The sequence below is a fragment of the Desmodus rotundus genome, chromosome Y, assembly GCF_022682495.2.
Source record: "Desmodus rotundus isolate HL8 chromosome Y, HLdesRot8A.1, whole genome shotgun sequence".
Classification (NCBI taxonomy): domain Eukaryota; kingdom Metazoa; phylum Chordata; class Mammalia; order Chiroptera; family Phyllostomidae; genus Desmodus; species Desmodus rotundus.
In genome coordinates this window covers 5,324,539-5,346,921 of record NC_092332.1, presented here as the reverse complement: position 1 = coordinate 5,346,921, position 22,383 = coordinate 5,324,539, and the positions used below count along the sequence as shown (strand labels likewise).

Genomic DNA, 22,383 nt, shown 5'->3' with positions numbered 1-22,383 from the left:
AACAAACAACAAAAATCCTGATGACAGTCAGCTACACCCAAGATGAAACAAGAGTATCACACCAAAGTATAATCCCAAAACTCCCCTAAAATTCTCACTTGCAGAAAACGGATAAAAAGCCCTCAACACAAACTCAGGGCTGGCTTACTTTACAGCTTGCTTGTTCCTTCCCAGCATGAACTTTTTGCTTCGTTCTTAACACCAAGGGTCCCAAGGAAATTTGCAGTTAGGGGAGCATCAGGCAGCAGCCACTTGACCTGGGCTAATCCCAATTCTGTCTCCAGAGCCCCTTTTTCTTACTTCCCAGTGAGCTAAGAGCTGCTCGAGTTAACCTACTTCTTTCTTATGTTTCTAGGAAGCCAAAATGGAGGCGGCCTACCTACCCTCTCTCCCATACTTCTTCTACCTTAAATCCTTCTTTCGTTTCACTCTCCCCAGCTTTAAAAAACATACTCTCAAAATCACCTGGACTTCTGTTGTGAAATCTTTCCTGCAACAAATCAAATCAAATCTGCCACACTAGTGAAGCAGACCCACTCTTAAGAACAGATTCAGTCATTCAATATATGAGGGCTAACGAAAACTTGTATTAAGTAGAATTATAATTTACTTCTCTTGGTTAATGTTTATATTATCAGTGCACTGTTTTCTTCAAGTTCCTATTTTCTCCAGATGCAGATTAAAATCCTCAATATGCCAATAATGATAACTATTAACTTCAAGTATTTAAGAAAAAATACAAAAGTTCTTGAAACTTAATAGCAGAAAAAAAAATTCATATTAGAATTTACATTATAACCATATCAATGAACAGTTAAGATAAAACATAAAATGAGACCCAGAATATTATTTGGTAACACTCTATTTTCCAAAGAGAAAACTGTTGGGTTTCAGGAATAACTGGTGAAAAATAAGTACAGGGAATCATTGGGAGAGGATAAGTTAAAATCCTCTGTTCTCAGCTTCATGTGCTCCATCTAAGAACAAAGGGGAAAGGAAAGGTTTGTACACTCATGTTCTAAAGGTTTAATTTGAAACTACTATTTGCGTAGAATTTAAAGAGAAGGCAACATAACATAGGAGGTTAAAGGGAGCTGGTTTTCAAAGAGATTTTGTGTCAAGTTTTTATAGGTTCATCAGCCCTTCAAGTTTTGAAAAATTCAAAGACAAATTGTGAAAAAGTATGAAGAAAAACTTTATTTCAAACAGGTTCAATGGTACATGTATTATAAGCAAAGGCTGCGTGTAATTCAAAAACAAATTATGAAAAATATAAGAAAAACTTTAAACAGGTTCAACTGTATGTGTGCTACAAGCAAAGGCTTGTTCTAACAGTTTTATTTCAAAACTGATCTGACACTGTTTAGCAACGATCAATTTTTGCTACAATGTGGATTGAATTCATCTACATACTAATTTTGATATTTATTGTAAATCCTATTTGTTATTCTAGTAGTAGGAACTAACTTTTCTTCACACACACTAAAAAATTAGAATAACCTTACATCCTCTAAGCTGTGAAATGTATTCTCCAGGACTACTTTGAAATTACACCCTCAGGTTTGCAAGAGAAATCTGAATTCATCCAAATGTATTTTTTTAACTGACATTCTTTAGTCATCATCTACTGTTGGCTTGATTGTTACTCCTCTTCTTATCTGACCCCAACCAATTAAACTGGAAAATAAAAATAAAAGAAATCATGAATTATTATTATTTCCCCCCTTTTAAAATCTCACCTGATTACATGTTTATTGGGTTTATTTAGAAAGAGGGAAACATCCATGGGTTGCCTCCCATACATTCCCTGACTAGGGGCAACATGGGTATATGCCCTTTCTGGAGATCAAACCTGCAAACTTTTGGTGTGTGGGGTGAAACAATGGTCCAACTAACTGAGCCACCTGGCCAAAGCAGAAATCATGAATTTTAAATCCTTCTGATTAGTATTACCACACAATGTTGACACAATTGGTTTCACTTCTACATTCTTTAAATTGAAACTTTTTACATAACCTGTTCCTTAATAAAGACAAATCCATATTATCTCCTGCTTTCTTAATTATGTTTTTAGAGACAGAGAAGGGGGAGAGATGGAGAGTTGAGAGAAAAAGAGAGAGAGAGAAGGACATCAATTTGTTGTCCCACTTACTTATTCATTCATTGGTTGATTCTCGTATGTGCCACGACTGGGGACAGAACCCATAAGCAGGCAAATCAGTAGGGCACTCTAACCAAATAAGCAACCCAGCCAGGACAGAGATGCCCATAGCCTTGTACATAAGTTTTGGGGAACATGAACGACAGGAAAAACAAACAAAATCTGCCACCATAAATATGCTCATCTTTGTCAAAAAAAGAATATACCTACCCATTCAGAATTAACAAATAAAGAGTATTTTTGGTCCCCCTAAGAAACCATGACAAAAAACAAAATACATCAACTTAATTAAAAAAGAAACTTACTGTCAACCTTTTTTCCCTTGGTATCCCTTGGTAAATACCTCTTCCATGGTATCTGAGCAGATTATACAACTTTGAAGTGAAATAAGTGAAGAACTAGAATATATAACCTATAAGCAGGTTACTCTCAGTAAGGGATAATAATATCCAGTTTAGTAAAGGAGAGTAAATTGCTAGTTCACCTCAATTTTAGCTTCTATAACAAAGCCCACCTAATGAAAAACAAGAATTACATTTCTAGTAATTATAGTATATAGAGGAAAAGTAGCAAAAATGAGGGAATTGAAGGTTATAGGCCCTTCCTTGTTCTTCCACAGAAATATCAAATAAGATATTGACAAAATCTTTTTTGATCTTCAATCAAAAGCTTTGACTGATCTGATCAACTAAGCAAATGCCACCCAAGAGAAAGCATCACTCGAAAGAGAAGGAAATGTGTGGTGTTTTGCATCTCCAATGCAGCATAAGCAAGAGGAAGCCAGTACATGCCCGATTTTTTGTGTAGAATAGAGAGATAAAATACAACTAATTTTCAAGGTTTTTGGCTTTTCTAGAGCTGCGTAAGAGACTAGTTTCTATCGTGCCTGACTTGAAGTGCCAAGAAAGCCTGGCGTAGTTGCGTATCAGACTGGAGAACTTTGACAGCACAAGTGTAGTACCATAGTGAGTGAAACCTTCAGAGATTGAAGACCACACTATTCTGGGAAAAGAGATGGATTATGAACGGAGGAATGCAGCACAATAAGTACAAAAAGAACCAAAAGGGAGATTTGAAGAAATTAAGACATTTAAAGCACATGTGTATATGCTTTATATACATGTGTATATGTATATATGGGAAAAGCAACACAATTCTAAGGAAGACACATGCACAGAAGTGGCCTGAAAAAGACGATAAGCCTTCATACAGTGTTGATTAGTGAAGATCTATTCCTGCATGAAGTCAATCTACAAAGAAATATGCCTGGGAATTCAACAAAAGAAATCTTTAAAAATAAATCAACGGGCCAAAGAGAACACTACAAAATAAATTAGTATCTTAACATAAATAAAAACTCAACACACCAAAATTTTTTAGTAGCTGCTATGAAAAAGTTGTATGTGTGATACCTTATAAATTATAAACAAGAGTTATACTATGATCCAGTGATACCAATTCTGGATATATATCCCACCACCCAAAACTGAAAACAGGGACATGAACAGATATAAATTTCACACACATAGCAGCATCAAGCAAAAGAGCCAGAAACTGGAAGCAACCAAGTGTCCCTACAACCTAAAAAATGAAGAAGAAATCTGCTGTATACTATAACAGGCATGAAACTTGTGAATATTACAGCAAGGGAAATATGCCAGTGATAGGAAAAATGGAGTTCTTGTTTCATGGGTACAGAGAGTCAGTTTTTCAAGACAAAGAATGGTGAAGATAGATGACAGTAATGGTTGCACAACAACGTAATACAGTTAGTATCAATAAATGATAACCTTCATGTTATATGTATTTTAGAATTAAAAGGAATGTAAGAGAATAATTTAGATGATCTCTTATTTTTTCTAAGTAACATATTTACAAATTTTGAAGCAAAGTGTCAAGTTTTATTTAGATATTTCACTTGGATTATAATTCTGTTATAGTGGGCACATCTAAAAAGATCCTTATTTTTAGAACCTATGCTCATTTAGGCAATGTGCCACTCATACTAAATGTAATGTTCCCTGAGAAAGGTCTTGAAAAGTTTTATATTATTTCTACTTATTTTATGACCATGGCACTCATTTCACATTAGAGGAAGTAGTAAAATCAAATGAGGGTAAACTGCCACAAGGCAGAAGTTACTTAAAAGTTAATAAACATTCATGTGTTTAAAATATTAGGACAGACCAACACTGGACTTCTAGCCAAGACACAGGCAGAGGTACACTTTGCCTCCTGACACAACCAAACCAAGGACAGCAACATATTTAAAAACAACAACCAACCAGATATGCCAGAAAATCGAATTGTATGGAGGTCCAACAACTGAGTAGTTAAAGAAGAAACATTCATCCAGACTGATAGGAGTAGTGCAGATGGGCAGCCAGGGCAGAGAGGACACGTGGCAGGGAGGTGGCTAGAGGACTAGATGACCAGGTGGCAGCTGACAGACTGGAGCATCCCACATTTGTGTGCAGATAACAGGGAAGAACAACTGGGGAGCAACACAGACCGCACAATCCATGGTTCCAGCACAGAGAAATAAAGCCTCAAAACCTCTGACTATAAAAACCAGTGGGGGTTGAGGCAACAGGAGAACCTCCCACCTCACAGGAGAGTTTGTTGGAGAGACCCACAGGGTCCTAGAATGTACACAAACCCACCCACATGGGAATCAGCACCAAAAGGGCCCAATTTGCCTGTGGGTATTACCGGAAGTAACTGAAAGCCAGCAGAGAGCTGAGCAAGCGGTACTGTTTCCTCTCAGGCCCCTCCCCCGCATACAGTGCCAGAAGGCAGAGTCGTCAGTTGGCCCACCCTGCCAAATACCTAAAGCTCTGCCCTTTACTATGTAACAGCTGTGCCAAAACAAAAACAAATGAACAAAAAACAGCCCAAATGAAAGAACAGATCAAAGCTCCAAAAATACAAGTAAGCAATGATGAGATAGCCAACCTATCAGATTCAGACTTCAAAACACTGGTAATCAGGATGCTCACAGAATTGGTAGAGTATGGTTGCAAAATAGAGGAAAAAGTGAAGGCTATGGTAAGTTAACTAAAGGAAAATGTACAGGGAACCAACAATGACAGGAAGGGACCCAAAACTCATTATCAATGATTTGGAGCAGAAGGAAGAAATAAACATTCAATCAGAACTGAATGAAGAAAAAAGAATTCAAAAATTGAGGAGAGGCTTAGGAATTTCTGGAACAACTTTAAATGTTCCAATATCTGCACCATAGGGGTCCCAGAAGGAGAAGAGGAAGACCAAGAAATTGAAAACTTGTTTCAAAAAATAATGAAGGAGAACTTCCGAAATGGCAAAGGAAATGGACTTCCAGGAAATCAGGAAAGCTCAGAAAGTCCCAAAGAGGCACACACTAAAGCGCGCCATAATTACATTACCTGAGAATCTTAAAAGGAACAAGAGAAAAGGAGATAGTTACCTACAAAGGAATGCCCATAAGACTATCAGCTAATTTCTCAATACAAACCTTGCAGGCAAGAAGGGGCTGGGAAGAAGTGTTCAAAGTCATGAAAGCCAAGGACCTACAAGCTAGATTACACTACTCAGCGAAGCTATCATTGAGAATGGAAAGGCAGATAAAAGTGTGTCCCAGATCATCACCAAGCCTATGTATTATATGAAATACAGTATGAAATACTATATGAAATATATGAAATTATATTTTATTATATTGCTACATATAACACATATATTATATGTTAAAGTGATTTATCTAAGAAATAGAAGATCAAAAACTAGTAACAGTAAAATGACAACTAACTCACAACTACCATCAACTGAACCTAAAAAGCAAAAACATACTAAGTAAACAAGAAGGAACAGAATCACAGACATGGAGATTATAGGAGGGTTAACAGGAGAGAGTGGGAGGGTGAAGAATGGGGGAAATGGTACAGTGAATAAGAAGCACAAATAGTACATACAAAATAGACAGGGGGAGGTTTAAAACAGTACAGGAATTGGACAAGCCAAAGAATTTATACACATAGCACATGGACTAGGCAAAGGGAATAATGCTGATGGGAGGAGGAGCACGGCAGAGGGGACTAATGGGGGCAAAAATGGGATAAGTGTAATAGTATAACAATAAAAATATTTTTTAAAAATTGCCAAACAATTAATAAAAATATTAGGAACAAGTTAGATAAATCTAGATGATAAATGCTTAGATATCATCACGGGCATGGTATTCAGGGAAGACTCAATAATAAAGTTAGGAACAGAGAGCCAATTGTGACTTGAATGTTATGGGGACAATGAGAATACATAAGATCATAGTTTAGAGGCTTTGTATGCAAGAAGCAGGAGAAAATATTAGACAGAAGAAGCAAGCTCTTTAAGGATTTAAAAATTGGTGTGACGTTACTACTATAAATTACTGAGGATAAACAGTATGATAACACGTTTTAGAAAAATTAAGTTTGATAAGGCTTATTAATGTCATTAAAAAAAGAAAAACAGAGAGAACCAAGATGGCGGCATAGGTAGACACACTGTGCCTCCTCACACAACCAGAACTGAGAGAAAATCGAAGGGCAACGAAATCCGACACCAAGTAGACAAAAAGGGAACATACATCCAGACCGGAAGGAGGGGTGGAGACAGCACCGGGGCAGAAAGGACTCGCGTGGCCCCAGTGGAACCGAGACTGGCGGAGTGTGGGACCAACGGGGCAGGCAGTCTGACCACTAGCAGACCCTGCGGCCCCACATTCGCACAGATAAACCGAGAGGGCCAGACTCAGAGTGGTGGAGACGGGGCAGGTAGAGAGGCAGGTAATAACCCGCAACCCCACACTCGTGCACAGATAAACCAGGACTAACGGCTGGGAAAGAAGGCGGGGAAAGAAGCAGACCCAGTGACCCAGGGCAGGGAAATAAAGCCTCAGACCTCTGATTGAAAGAGCCCGTGGGGGTTGGGGCAGCAGCAGGAGAGACTCCCAGCCTCATAGGAGAGGTCGTTGGAGAGACCCACAGGGGCCCAGAGCGTGCACAAGCCCACCCACTTGGGAACCAGCACCAGAGGGACCCAATTTGATTGTGGGAAGCAGAGGGAGTGGCTGAAACCCGGTGGAGAGTGGAGCGGGCGCCATTGCTCCCTCTCGGCCCCTCCCCCAAGTACAGCGTCACAGCGCAGCTTCACAGCACAGCGACCAGGGTTACCCCGCCCGGTGAACACCTAAGGCTCCACCCCTTAAAGTAACAGACGCATCAAGACAAAAAAGAAAAAAAAGGCCCAATGACAGAACACTTCAAAGCTCCAGAAAAAATACAACTAAGCGAGGAAGAGATAGCCAACCTATCAGATGCACAGTTCAAAACACTGGTAATCAGGATGCTCACAGAATTGGTTAAATTTGGTCGCAAATTAGTTGAAAAGATGAAGGCTATGCTAGGAGAAACAAAGGAAGAAAATATACAGGGAACCAATAGTGATGCGAAGGAAACTGGGACTCAAGTAAATGGTGTGGACCAGAAGGAAGAAAGAAACATCCAACCAGAAAAGAATGAAGAAACAAGAATTCGGAAAAATGAGGAAAGTCTTAGGAACCTTGAGGACACCTTGAAACGTTCCAACATCCGAATTATAGGTGTGCCAGAAGGAGAAGAGAAAGAACAAAAAATTGAAAACTTATTTGAACAAATAATCAAGGAGAACTTCCTTCATCTGGCAAAGGAAACAGACTTGCAGGAAGTCCAGGAAGCTCAGAGAGTCCCAAAGAAGCTGGACCCAAGGAGGAACACACCAAGGCACATCATCATTACATTACCCAAGATTAAACGCAAGGACCTACATCCAAGATTACTGTATCCAGCAAAGCTATCATTTAGAATGGAAGGGAAGATAAAGTGCTTCTCAGATAAGGTCAAGTTAAAGGAGTTCATCATCACCAAGCCCTTATTATATGAAATGTTAAAGGGACTTACCTAAGAAAAAGAAGATAAAAAATATGATCAGTAAAAATGACAGCAAACTCAGTTATAAACAACCACACCTAAAACCCAAACAAAAGAAAACTAAGCAAACAACTAGAACAGAAACAGAACCACAGAAATGGAGATCACATGGAGGGTTATCAATAGGGGAGTGGGAGGGGGAGAGAGGGGGGAAAGGTATAGAGAGTAAGTAGCATAAATGGTAGGTAGAAAATAGACAAGGGGAGGGTAAGAATAGTATAGGTAATGTAGAAGCCAAAGAACTTGTCTGTATGACCCGTGGACATGAACTATAGGGGAGGAATGTGGGAGGGAAGGGGTGGGCAGGATGGAGTTGAGTGAAGGGGCGGAAATGGGACAACTGTAATAGCATAATCAATAAATGTATCAAAAAAAAGGAAAAACATAAACCAGGTGTCTATCAATAACTAAGTGTAGACTAATGACTGTGGCTTACAATAACATCATTCAGAAGGAAAAGGATAAATTCCGTAACTTATCTGAAAAGCAGTAAAGGGACAAACAGAAATCAAGGATTTACATGAGTGCACATATTTCCCAGTTCAATCTGCTGAAAGGATTTAGAGGCCCAGGGATAATGGTTTCTAAACATAGAAAAATAAATGAGCAAAATCTAGGCATAGGGCAAGTCTAGGAACAGGGCAATGTGAGTGTAAGATGAGATCAGACCTTTTGTGTCAGACAAATAAAGCCATGCTCAAAAATGATGTCATTTCAAAAGTATATAGGAATAAGCTAGGAGAGAATCATAACCCAATAGTAAACATCCATGAATCCATACTTAACAGTATCTCACTAAGTGAATAATGGGGAAAAGGAAGTATCAAATGATAAATGTAGAGAAGTGGCTGAGTTAGAAATAATTTGGCTATCCTGAGGTAAGAATAACCAAGTAGAAAAGAGGGAGGCAGTTTGATGAAGAGCAGTCTACCTACTGAGTATCAAGAGTTGTCCACAGAGATTGTTTTGTTCCAAGTATAAGAAGAGAAACTTTACAACAGAGAAATAAGACAGACTGCTCTGTTGGAAACAAAGCCTAAATGATTAGGAGCGGCCAGATATTCAATGTCTCTGAATGTGATTCTGGGTAAGAACATAACATCCATCATCAAGACAGCATTTTGTCCTAGAATACATAACCTACATTTAATAAGAGAAAATATCAGACAAATTCAAATTGAGGAACATTCCACAAATTAACTGGCTTGCATTATTTAAATTCATATTAAGACAAAGGCTGTAAGAGTCACATACTAAAAGAGACCACAGAAATATAAAAAGGATCAAGGATTGGGGCAAGGAAAACCAATAAAGGACAATATGGAGATAAGTGGCAACGCTGGAATATTATGGAGTGCAGTTTTTACTATTTTATCAATGTTAACGCAACCTACTCAGAGTTTTAGAAAAACCTGTATGTTTATATATGTGCATATCTATGAATAAGAACATATTATAAGTCAAAGAAAACTAAAACTGATTTGGAATAAAATGTGTCTGAGATTAAACAATGAACAACTGTAATAGCTAGAGTAAAAAAGTAAACTGTAGCTTAATCAGGGTTGGACACACAGGTTTCAATCATCCAAATATACAACTGAGAGTTAAACCATGAAAATTATTACAATCAGGGAAAAGTGTGTGTGAGAGTGCACACATGCACATACACCACAAAGATCAAACATACTACAAATATGCTTTTTCTTGCTTAAAAAGTGCAAAGCTGACAAACTTACCGCCAGTGTTTCTCAACTCTTCGGCTAAGGGCAATTTTTTCTCCTACTTCTGTGCACACAGGATTAGTGAGAACTATTTTGCCCAAATCAGCCTTGACTGCACTAACTCTTCCTCCTGTAGACAGGGATCCTATGTTTACCATAAGCACTTCATTCTTAGACAGCTTTTGCACCTAGGGAAGTTAATTTAAAAAAAATGAAGGCTAATATCAAGAAAATGCTTTCCAACATAAAGTGAGAATTTAACAACTACTACTGGATATAAACTATAAGAACATAAAAAAATTCTGCACAAATTACATAGTGACAATATTGGAAGAATAAATATATCGCGGGTGTTAAAACAGAAGTCTCATTTAGCACTGAATGAACATATTCAAGGTCTTACTCTAAAACAAGCTACTAAGTATAGCATAGATTAATCAATGATACTTAAAATTTTGATGAAAGGTTTACAAAATTGGGGGGGGGGGGAAGGTTTATAAAATTTCCTGAAAGGAACAGTTACTCAGTAATTCAATAATTAAATGGGTTCTACAGATCTAATTCCACTCATGTGACATAAACTTTCTGATGTCTGTAAAATAGGGTAACACCTACTACTCGATAATTATTAACTGCTATACTGCTTATACCTCTTGCCTACACTTACAGCCTACTTCTCAAATACAGATCAGTGTTTTTAAGGGATTCAGGTTTCACTAAAAGTCAGAATAAAACAAATAAATCTTTCTTAAAGGAAATCCAAAAAACTGACAAATGTCAGTTTTATGAGCACATGAGTCATACTCAGAACAATCTTTTCTATTGCTTTCTCATGCCTATAATTTCTTCCTAATTTGTAAAGGACTCTATGATCATATACTTAGGATTTAGAGCACTGGAATGTAAAGAATATACATATATTAATATACATTAATATACACACATATCAATATGTATACGCGTGTATACATACATGTGCACACATGTATACACATATACATATATGTATACTTATATACACATATATCTAAGATTGCATATCTGAAAAGGTACAATTTTTAGTACCACATGAATCATCAGTAAAACCTAAAGAAAAACTAGAGAATATAATTTGATGGTGGTAAAGGAGACTTTTTGTTACTATAAAAAGCCCACTGTTAAAGTTAATATAACTTTTGGTACTTAAGACAAAAATGACGATGGAGACACAGACACAAAGACACACACACACACACACAGACATCACTCAGCTGCCTCCTGTACACATCCCAACCAGGGATCAAACCTAGGTTGCATCCTAGGTATGTGCCCTGACTAGATACTGAACCCACAACTTTTTACTATAGGATGGAGCTCCAACTAACTTAGGCAAATGGCCAAAAGTCATTCTTTTCTAAGTGGAATTTTTCTGTTGCTGTTTAATAAAACTACTCTTAAGTAAAATTGCTAGGACAATGACTGCACATTTAAATTTTGGTTAACTGGCACCAAACTGATTTTTAAAAATAAATTATAAATTTATACTTTGTCAGAAGTATGAGTGCTGTCCCTTTGCCAACAAAATCTTGTTTATTAAAGGCACATAGATGCTAGACATAGTGTTAATAATTCTTGCCATAAGTTTTTATCAATTCATTCTTCACAAATTCTCAAATTTGTATGTAACCACAAAATACTATGAATAGCCAAACAATCCTGAAAAAAAGAATGAAGCTAAAGTATGATTCAGTATCATACTTCCTGACTACAGATTATATCACAAAGAGATAAAATCAAAATAGCATGTACTGGCAGAGAAACAGACACACTAACCACTGTAATCAAATTGAAAGCCCATAAATAAAACTACAAGTATTATATACTGGCAAATAATTTTTCATAAAGGAGCAAAAAAAATACAATGTAGAAAAGAAAACCTCTTTAATAAATGATACTGGGAAAGCCTCTGAAGCCAAGGGGGCCAGGCCTGGGGATTTTCCTGGGGGCTCTCTCGGGGCCCAGGTGCCCTCTCTCGCCCAGGGAGTGCCCACGCCATACCTTGACCCCCACACAACACCTGTATCCCACGATAAGCGGCCCTCTGCCTCCATGGGGCTTGGACATATGAGACCAGTGTGCGAGGAACTGGCCTACGTGGCGGAAAACCCGCAGACCCCTCCATCTAGTCACCATCACTGTGAAGATCCCCCTGTTCTTCCATCCGTAAAGGGGTCCCCTTTACGGATGGAAGAACAGGGGGGAGGCCCCCAGGAGATGGCTTTTGTCCAGGCCGGGGCTGGCTGGTTTCAGGCCAAGACACGGAGCCCAGCATGCGCACCCAGGCCCCCCCACCACAAGCCTCCCTTCGGGCAAGCTGCCCACCCTTGAGATATCAGGCCAGGTTCCCAGGGTCCCTGGGCTCGTGACCCGGGAAATGGAAACCCTCCATGACACCCAGAGGACCGCGCAAAAGGATGCAAAAGGATGAAACCAGATCACAGTTTGCCCCCATGTATAAAAATTAACTCAAATCCTAAATATAAGACCCGAAACAATTAATTACGCAGAAGAAAATATATGTAGTAACTTTGTGGATATTGGTCTTAGAGGGGATTTAACAAATTTGAGCACAAAGGCAAAGAAATTAAGAAGAAAAGTTAATAAACAAGTATACATAAAAAAATGGCACTCAACCTTATGGGAGAAAATATTTGCAAATGATAACTTCAGTAAGGTGTCTGAGACATGTGAACAACTGAAGTATCCTTCAATAGAGGGTTACTCTATTTAAGATAAAGAAGATTTGGTACACATATACAATGGAGTATTATTCAACCACGAGAAAAGATGAAATACTGCTATTTGCAACAACATGGATGCGTCTTGAAAGCAGTATGCTAAGTGAAATAAGTCAGATGAAAAAGAGCAAAAACTGATTTCACTCATGTGTCGGATACTAAAAAAGGGCAAGAAATGAACAAACAAAACAAAGAGACAAACGAACTTACAGGTACAGACAACAAAATGGAGGTTACCAAAGCAACAAGGGAAGGGGGTTAAATGATTTCAAATATATGGTGACTGAAAGAAATTACACTTTGTGTGGTGGGCATACAATATAGTACAGAGATTTTGTATAATAAAGTTGTACCACCTAAAATTTGTGTTATTCCAATAAACTTACTAAGAAATTGACTTTATAGCTGGTTGCCATATGAAAAGTTCAAAATTTTCATGTCCTTTTTTGTAATTTTAATTATAAAAGAATGAAACAAAACTGGTTGAAACATTATCCTCTGTGTTTCTGCATTACAAAAAGCACTTACCTTTGCTGCTTTTTTGTCTCCTTCTGTGCGTACACCAAGAAGACGTCTAAGTAGAAAATAGGAGATTTCCAATTCTGTGAATATCTCTGGTAATGCTCCCACTGCACCAACCACCTGCCCCACCATTCTGTCAGCACGGCACAAAGTGGGGTCAATTTTTGTTCCAACTCCTGATTATAAATAAGATATATATTTCCAACTTTTTATTTCTTAAAATATTTACAAAGGTAAAGTCAGTCAAACCAGTACAACATGTATCCATACATTTTAATCTTGGTATATAATGCTTATGCCATATCTATCATACTACATAACCCAAATCATGTACCATTCCATATAAAATCCTTGCCTTACCTCAAAAAACAAGAGCACTGGAAACTAGTGTTGAAAATTTAAAAAAATAAAAGATTTTTTATTAGATTATAAAGGAAAAATGAGGTATCTGCATAATTCAAAATGGAAAGTTATTTGTAAGATATTGTCTTAAAGATCAAAATACACACATTTCACAATAATTAACTTATGGAAATAAAATAATTGTTAATCTTTGTTAACAAGATAAAGTAATACAATTTTAAATAAAATAAAATAAAATAAATCTGTATATAGGTATTGACTCTGAGGAGAATACCTACCAAGAAGGACTCCTGGTGGCTCACTAGACAAAGATTTAAACATGAAACCTAGCAACTGTTCTAAAGAGGGGCATCTCATGCAAATTGCAAATCAGGAAGAAGCCTGAACCAAACTGCCTGCCTATACTGTTTCTACCATCTGAGTCACCCTTACAAAGCAGTTCTTGGACCTATTTCAACCAATAGGATTGAGGCTTTCCCCTTCCCATCAGAGATGGACAAGTTACAGCCCTCCTAGCATTTTCAATGACCAATCAAAACTGCCTACTGGACCAATAAAACTGTAAGGATTTGAAATCCTCATTTACATAAGAATAAACCCAGGGTCAGGAACATATCTTTACACAAGTCACCTCTCTGTTGTTCAGAGAATGTAATTTTCCTTTCCGCGGAAAACTGAAGACCATGTTTCCCCACAGTACAGCTGATACAATAAAGATGTGTCACCACAGTAGAGCAGAGCAAGATAGAACTATCTAGATAGAAAGGAGCCTTGCATGTGGGTAGCGAGGACCAGCCATGCACAATTGAGCTATATCACAACTGATCTGTTTGAACTGAGTAAAGTTTCCTTCTTCACCTCATCCCAAATTGGGGTTCCTGTTGGTGTGGAATTGGTATTAACAGCTGTCAGTTAATTTGACACAGGCTTGTTACATTATTTTACTTACATATTTGTACAATGATATAATAAACAGTTATATGAAAATAATTCCTGAATTTGTTTAAAAAATACAAGGTCATATACAGAAAGCTATTATTGATACAATGCAGAATGTAAATCAAGCAAATAGATAATGTCACTGAAATGGCAGAATAAAATCCCTCCACAACTCTCAAAAACTATTTATTCATTTAAAGGGAAGGCCAGCTTTTATTAGATTTTAGGAGGAAACTGGGGTGGGTTTTTTAAAAGATTTTATTTATTTACTTTTAGAGAGAGGGAAAGGGAAGGAGAAAGAGAGGGACAGAAACGTCAATGTATGGTTGCCTGTCCAGCACCTGCTACTGGGCCCACAACCCAGGCATGTGCCCGCACTGGTGATCGAACTCATAAACCTTTGGTTTGCCAGCCCATAGTCAATCCACTGAGCCACACCAGCCAGGGCAAAACAATTTTTTTAAAAAGCTGCCAAAATGTGTAAATCATTTTCCAAACCCTGAAATTCACACAAAGGCTTGAAGCAATTTGTGGAGAATAGGAAGGAAAGAAGGAAGGGAGCAAGGAAAATCTCTGATTAAAGACCAGCAAACTTTATAACATTTTAACTGGTCCTAGTCCCAGCCCTGTTCACCAGCTCTGTGGCAATATTGTAAACAACATGACTTTGTGGTAAAAACCAATAGGCTGGCAGTCCTCTAGTGAGCAGGACAGGACTAGAGCTCCTTTAAAATCTCATTCCTGAGGATTAGCATTTGTCTGTTATTTCCCTGTAAGATTCCAGTTTGAGGGCTGTCTGCATGCTAAGTGTGAAAAGTCTTTCCACCAAAGAACTAAAGGATACTAACTGGGCAAATAATACATTAACCAAAGCACTTAAAAGAAAGAAGTCTGGATGTTCATGGGAGCTTTGAAAAGCCTGACACATTCCTACAAATCTAAAAGATAGTATGCATGTGTATGTCTGTGAATATGCCCAGGAAACAATTTACAAGGCCTTAAGCTCTCACTTCTACCTCACTTCTACCTTAAGCTAGAAGAGAAGGTAAAGTTGTTAACTTCCTGGATGAATATTGAAGGCAAGAGCCAACTTACACACAGAATAATAATTGTGAAACATTGTTTCTAGGCTCTGAAGAAATCACTCCTTGTTCAATCACTAGTCTAACACCAAACCAAGTATACACTTTATGGGCACACACACAAAAAAGAGAGATTATTCTATTGTTCACAAGCTCACTAAATAAACAAGCAACAACTAGTAGAACCAGCAGCAATAAAGCTTTAGGGGAGGGGAAAATCTAGTTTCCAGAGTTGCCACACTGTATTACTTAAAATGTTTTCAACAAAAAATCATGAGACATGGAAAGTACTAAGTATGGCTCTTATACAGAAGAAAAGTAATTGAAAAACTATTGTCCACAGGTATTAAGAGATCTGAGACGTACTAAACAAATCCTTTATGGCAGCATATTTTAAATGTGTTCTAAGGACTGAAAAAAAACTATGACTCAAAAATCAAAAGTATGAGAATGATTTCTCACCATGTACACATCATCAACAATATTTTATAAGATAATCAAATAAACATTCCAGAGCCAAATAGAATTAAATCACCAAAAAAGCTCAAAAGCAGATTTAAGCAGCAACAATCACCAAATTTGAATATAGTGCAATTGAGATAATTCATTCTAACAGAAATAAAAAACAAAAATGAATAGTCTGAGGATCTATGAGACAACATTGAAAAGAGAAAGTGACAAAAGAAGAAAGAAACAATGGCTGAAAACATCTCAGATTTAATTCAAAAACAGCAGGAAAAAACATTAATCTATACATCCAAAAAGCTCAACAAACTCTAGATAGGATAAACTTGAAGCAATTCACACTAAGAAACATCACAACCAAATTGTTTAAAACAGGAGAAATATAACTCAAAATGCACAAGGGATCCTAAATATTTACAACTGACTTTTAATTGGAAACCACGGCCTCACATAATGAGATGACATTTCAAAGTGCTCTAACATAGCTAAAACATACAACAGAAAGACAAAATCTCTTTATCCAACATTTTCTTCTTTAATGCTAACAGAATCTCTCATGAAATCTTAACTTTTCTTGGCTGTTGGCAGTAAACTTAATATTAAGAAACTAGCCAGAAACAGTCCTTGAAAATGAAAAGTTACTTTTATTGTCAGCCTCAGTGTAAATACAATCTCATGATATGTGATATTTGTAATAAAATTGTAAAAATTCACAAAAAAAGCAAACAAAATAGTGTAAGTGAGAGTACAATGACATACAAGGTCTGACAAAAGTAGATTTATAGTAGTGAGTACATGAAACAGATTATTCTTATATTATTATTTACTATTTATTGTATTACTTTCCATACGAACAACTATAATCCCACTTTTGCCCCATCCTGTGTTAAATGCTACATGATAAAAGTTTGTTATTGTTGAACTTACCCTATACATAAAACCTAAATATTTTTATGTATAAAAGTGTGTTTTTTACAAATGTATAAAGTTATTCTATAATGAAAAATTAAAAACTATGTGTATCTGCCCACTATACCCCTCCATTTTGAGTTAAAATTTCTCACTAGAGACAGTCTTAGGTAATTCATTTCACACAAAAAGTAACATGACTAGGCAGTAAAGAAGCTTATGGATGAAAGTAAGTTTCATACCAATAAGACCCCCTGGAGCAGCATATTGAAGATCATTGTGTTCTGCAAAAAGTGATACAATTTTGGAAAAGATTGGTTTACACATAAGTTTTCCTTCACTATCTTTGGAAACAATACCAGGTCTGACTTCTATCTCCTGGCCCACCTGAAACATATAAGTGAGAAATTAAAATATTTGGAACAACACAATTACCATGTGTGGGTAAATAATCCTTACTGGTAGATTGTTAAACTAAAATGACACTCCTATTTGGGAGAATAATTTCAAAAATTAATTTAAAAAAATTAATAAATCAAGAAGACAGTTATAAAGTAATAACCACAAGCAATCACCTATAAGAAATATACAACTTAAATAAGATTTAAAATACAAAATAGTAAACTAAATATATACATATATTCACATATATAAACTGTATAGGACTGTACTTAATTTTTAATTTTTTTTTGTTCTGGTTAAAAAGAGTTTAAAATTCAGTTTACCTTTAATACTCCTTTTAAAATACTACCACCTGCCACACCACCTTTGAGGTCATCGACCTCACAGCCAGGTTTATTGACATCAAAGGACCTAATAACTGGGGAAAGAGTAGGGAAGGGAAGAAAGAATAAAGCTCTTCCTGTTATTTTAATTAAAAGAAATATTTATTCAAGTGACATATTCTTCAAGAGTAGCCACTTGAGATCTACACCTCAGAGTTGAATTTTGGGGAAGGTATTATTCCCATGTTCTTATAGTCGTATTTTTAGTGAAAAAATGAAAATAGTAATCAGTAAGTGACATGGTTATGTTTTACTGATAATACGGGATACAATGTAACTATTATAAAGAATATAAATATGTATGAATATAATTATGTTAAGGTATGCCTGTTCTGGGTGAAACTATTCCTTCCCCATTCATTCTGAGCCTTAACCAGTGCACACAGGTACTTCAGAATGTGACAATTTGAAGACTGGGCCTTTAGGGGGAAATTCAGGTCAACTGAGACCAATGGGTGGGCCCTACTTGACTGACTATTATGTTTGCAACAGGAAATGTGGACACACCAAAAGATAACAGGGGTGCACACACACATGAAGAAGAAAGATTACGTGATGACAAAGCAATGTGTTGTTGGATACCTACAAGCTAAAGAGAGGTCTCAGAAGAAACCAAATCTGCCAGACTTCCAGTCAAGTTGGAGGTATAGGTAAACATGGCTTGCCTCTTCACATAACCACATCAAAGAATACAACTTAACTATAGAACAACAATCACTCAGAACCATCAGATATCACATTGAATATATTGAGTGGAAGTCAATATGGAATTAAAGAAACCACACCCACCAAGACTGGTTAGAGAGGCAGAGATGCAGTGGCATTGAATGGTCTGGTCCCACATCCCATTTGAGAGGGATATCTTGGGAGCAAAGGGCCCCAGCATCATACCAGCTCCCTAGCCCAGGGTTCCAGTGCTAGGATGATAAACACTGTAATATCTAGCTGTAAACACCAGCGGGGGCTGAGTCAGTAAAGAAATTGCTGGATTCCCAAGGAGTTCCTCTCAAAGAACCCAACTACAGACTCACCTATCCAGACTCTGGGCTCTAGCATAGGATAGCAGCTTGAAAGGCACCAGTGGCATATGGGGAGGAACAGAAGTGTCTGGCATCAAGGCAAGAGCGGGGGACAGCTTTCTCCCAAACAGGAATGCAGGTAGATGCCACTGTTCCTCTTCTGAACCCTCCTCCCACAGAGCCACTGAGCCACAGAGCCAGCAGGTGGGTGCCATAACTTAGACTCCATCAACATGGCTAACACTGTTGGACCCAGGGATTCCACGAGGCTTCACCCCACCCAACTTTACAGGCCCACCCTGCTGGTAACGGTGGCTTTTCCATACGCACACCTGGTCTTGGCTCATGTTCCACATCTTCCTAAATCTTCATAAATAAGAAACAGCTGGTTTCAGCAAGCCCCTAACCCCCATACCACTTGCTAGGTAGCCCCAGGTACGGCACCAGCAGCAGCCATCCTAGGTTCAAAGCTGGCTTCATCTGGGAACCTCCAAGCCCAGCACAAGTAGCAGCCATTTCAGACTGCTTTATAGCTCAGGCAGGGTGGCCCCAGGCAAAACACAGGTAGGGGTGGACCTTGGCCTGCACCTCCAAGGAAACCCCAGGGCCAATGTACTGAGTGGACAGCTACAGACCATGTTAGAGCACTACCACCCTGACCCTGCACAGCTGATCCACCATGAGGGCGGAGGTAGGTGATCAGAGGTCATGGCCAGTCTTTGCAGCTGACTGGCCTGGGTAAATTGCTCCCATTGACTTGCCAACAGCAACTAAGGCTCAACTACAAGGGAAAGTATACTCAGCCCACATGGAGGGTATACCTCAAGTACCCAGCCTGAATGATAGAGGAGGCTGTGCCACTGGACACTTCAGGACACCTACATTTGGGCACACGACCAAAACAGAGTCAAAGCAGCTCTACCTAATACATAGAAAGAAACGTCAAAATGAGGAGACAAAGAAACATGGCCTAAATGAAAGAACAGATAAACACTCCAGAAAAAGAGCTAAACAAAATGGAAATAAGGGATCTACCCTTAAAACACTAGTTATAGGGATGCTGAAGGAACTTAGTGTGGACCTCAACAGCATAAAAAGATCCAGTCAGAAACAAAGGATACACTAACTGACATAAAGAACAATTTATAGGAATGTAAAAGTAGAGAGTGAATGAAGCCAAGAATCAAACCAATTATTTGAAACATAAGAAAACAAAAACAAGGAAATAGAACAAGAAATAAAAATGAATCCAAAAAACTGAGGATAGTATAAGTGTTCCAACATTCGCATCCCGGGGATGCTAGCAGAACAACAGGAAGCAACTGTAAATTTCTTTGAAACAATAATGAAAGAAAACTTCCCTAAGTTGGTGATGGAAATAGACATGCAAGTCCAGGAAGCATAGAGTCCCAAACAAGATGGATGCAAAGAGGTCCACTTCAAGATACATCATAATCAAAATGTAAAAAGTTAAAGACAAAAGAGAGAATCTTAAAAGTAGCAAGAGAGAAGTTAGTTACCTACAGAGGTGCTCCCATAAAACCGTCTGCTGATTTCTCAAAAGAAACTTTGCAGGCTAGAGGGGTGGTAAGTAATATTGAAAGTCATGAAAAGTGAGGACCTACAGCCAAGATTGCTTTACCCAGCAAAGCTGTCAGTTAGAATTGGAGGTAGAGGGCCAAGATGGGGGCGCAGGAAGAACTGCTTTGCTTGCTCAAACAACCAAAAGAAGGAAAACAACCAACTTAAAAACAAAGAACAACCAGAACTGCTAGAAAAACATCTGCATAGAATTCCAACAACAAAACAGTTGAAGAAACATTAAACCAGAGGTAGGAGGGGCAGAGACAGGGAGCGGGGTGGAGAGAATGAAGCAAGGTGGTGACTGGTGACAAGAAGACAGAGGACCCGGCAGGCAAAGAGGCAGCTGGAGGATCGCAAAGGGAATCCCACATTCACACAGAGAGAAGCCTGGGGGAGAGGGCAGAGTGAGATGGACCTCAAAACCCTGGGTTTCAGCATGACAAACTAAAGACTCAAAACCACAGGTGAGGAAAAGATCTGTTGGGATTGTGGCTGCGGGAGACACTCCCAGTCTCACAGGAAAGTATGTTGAAAAGATCCAAAGGGTCCTAAAATGAACACAAACACAACCCACCTGCAAATCAGCACATAAAGGCCACAAACCACTTGTGGTAAGCAATGGAAGTAATGGTAAGTGGGACAAGAACAGAGCAAGTGTCAATGTTCCTTTGCTGACCCTTCCTTCACAGACAGCACCACAATGCACCAAAACGGGTTGCCCAGTCATGGCAAATACCTAAGGCTCCTCCCCTTACAGGTACCAGGTACATTGAAACAAAGAAATTGGTTTCATATGGCCCAAAAGAACAGGTTCAGTAAAAGAACTAAGTGATGAGGGGAGAGTCAACCTATCAGAGGCAAAGTTCAAAACACTGGTAATCAGGATGCTCATGGAACTGGTTTAGTGTGGCTGCAAAATGAAGAGAGAAATGAAGGCTACAACAAGTGAAATAAAGGATAATATACAGGGAACCAACAGTGAAGGGAAGGAAACTGGAACTCAAATCAACGATTTGGAACCAAGGGAAAAATAAGCAACCAACTGGAACAGAATGAATAAAGAAGAATGAAAAAAAATTAGCAAGGTTTAGGAACCTCTGGGACAACTTTAAACATTCCAACGTCTGAAGCACAGGGGTACCAGATGGAGAAGAGGAAAAGCAACAAGTTGAAAACTTATTTGAACAAAAAATGAAAGAGATTTCCCCAATCTGGCAAAGGAAATAGACTTTCAGAAGTCCAGGAACCCCAGAGAGTCCCAAAGAAGTTGGACCCAAGCAAGCACACACCAAGGCACATCATAATTACATTACCCAAGAAGGAAAAGAGGGAATCTTAAAAGCAGCAAGAAGAAAGGAGAGAGTTACCTACAAAGAGTTCCCATAAGACTACTGGGTAATTTCTCAAAAGAAACCTTACAGGTAAGAAGGGGCTGGAAAGAAGTATTTGAAGTCATTAAAGGCCAAGGACCTACATCCAAGATGACTCTATCTAACAAAGCTATTATTTTGAGTGGAAAGGCAGATAAAGTGTTTCCCAGATAAGGGAAAGTTAAAGGAGTTCATCATCACCAAGCCCTTATTATATGAGATGTTAAAGGGGTTTATCTGAAAAATAGAAGAGAGTCAAGAACTATGACCAGTAAAATGATAACAAACACACAACTATCAACAACTGAACCTAAAAAAAAAAAAAAAAAAAAAAGACAAAAACAAAGTAAACAGCTAGAACAGTAAGAGAATCACAGAAATGGAGATCACATGGAGGGTTATCAGTGGGAAAGGGGAGGGCGGAGAATGGGGGAAAGGGTACAGGGAATAAGAAGCATAAATGGTAGGCAGAAAATAGACAGGGGGAGGTTAAGAATAGTATAGGAAATACAGAAGCCAAAGAACTTATATGTACAATGCATGGACATGAAGTAAGGGGGGGAGGGGGGAATGCCAGTGGGAGGGTGTTTGCAGGGGGAGGAGCATAAGGGGGGAAAATGGAACAACTCTAATAGCATAATCAAATATATTCTAAAAAAGTTAAAATTCATATTTTATTCACTATTCTGTTACTCATTC

The 22,383-nt window shown here is 38.2% G+C and overlaps 1 protein-coding gene across 3 annotated transcripts in view; it reads right to left on the bottom strand.

The window, feature by feature from the left end:
• Positions 1-1,177: 1,177 nt before the first annotated feature.
• LOC139440595 (eukaryotic translation initiation factor 2 subunit 3, X-linked-like) overlaps positions 1,178-22,383 on the bottom strand; it is a 32,898-nt gene continuing 11,692 nt past the window's right edge. The window contains exons 8-12 of one of the 3 annotated variants that reach the window (XM_071220424.1): positions 17,652-17,746; positions 17,169-17,313; positions 13,175-13,344; positions 9,885-10,057; positions 1,178-1,677 (exon numbers count right to left, since the gene is read on the bottom strand). In XM_071220424.1, the coding sequence (XP_071076525.1) occupies positions 1,614-1,677; positions 9,885-10,057; positions 13,175-13,344; positions 17,169-17,313; positions 17,652-17,746 (647 nt within the window). In that variant the 3' untranslated portion in view covers positions 1,178-1,613. The remainder of the gene's footprint in view (positions 1,678-9,884; positions 10,058-13,174; positions 13,345-17,168; positions 17,314-17,651; positions 17,747-22,383) is intronic. The other 2 variants (XM_071220425.1, XM_071220426.1) reach the window with 2 other exon arrangements.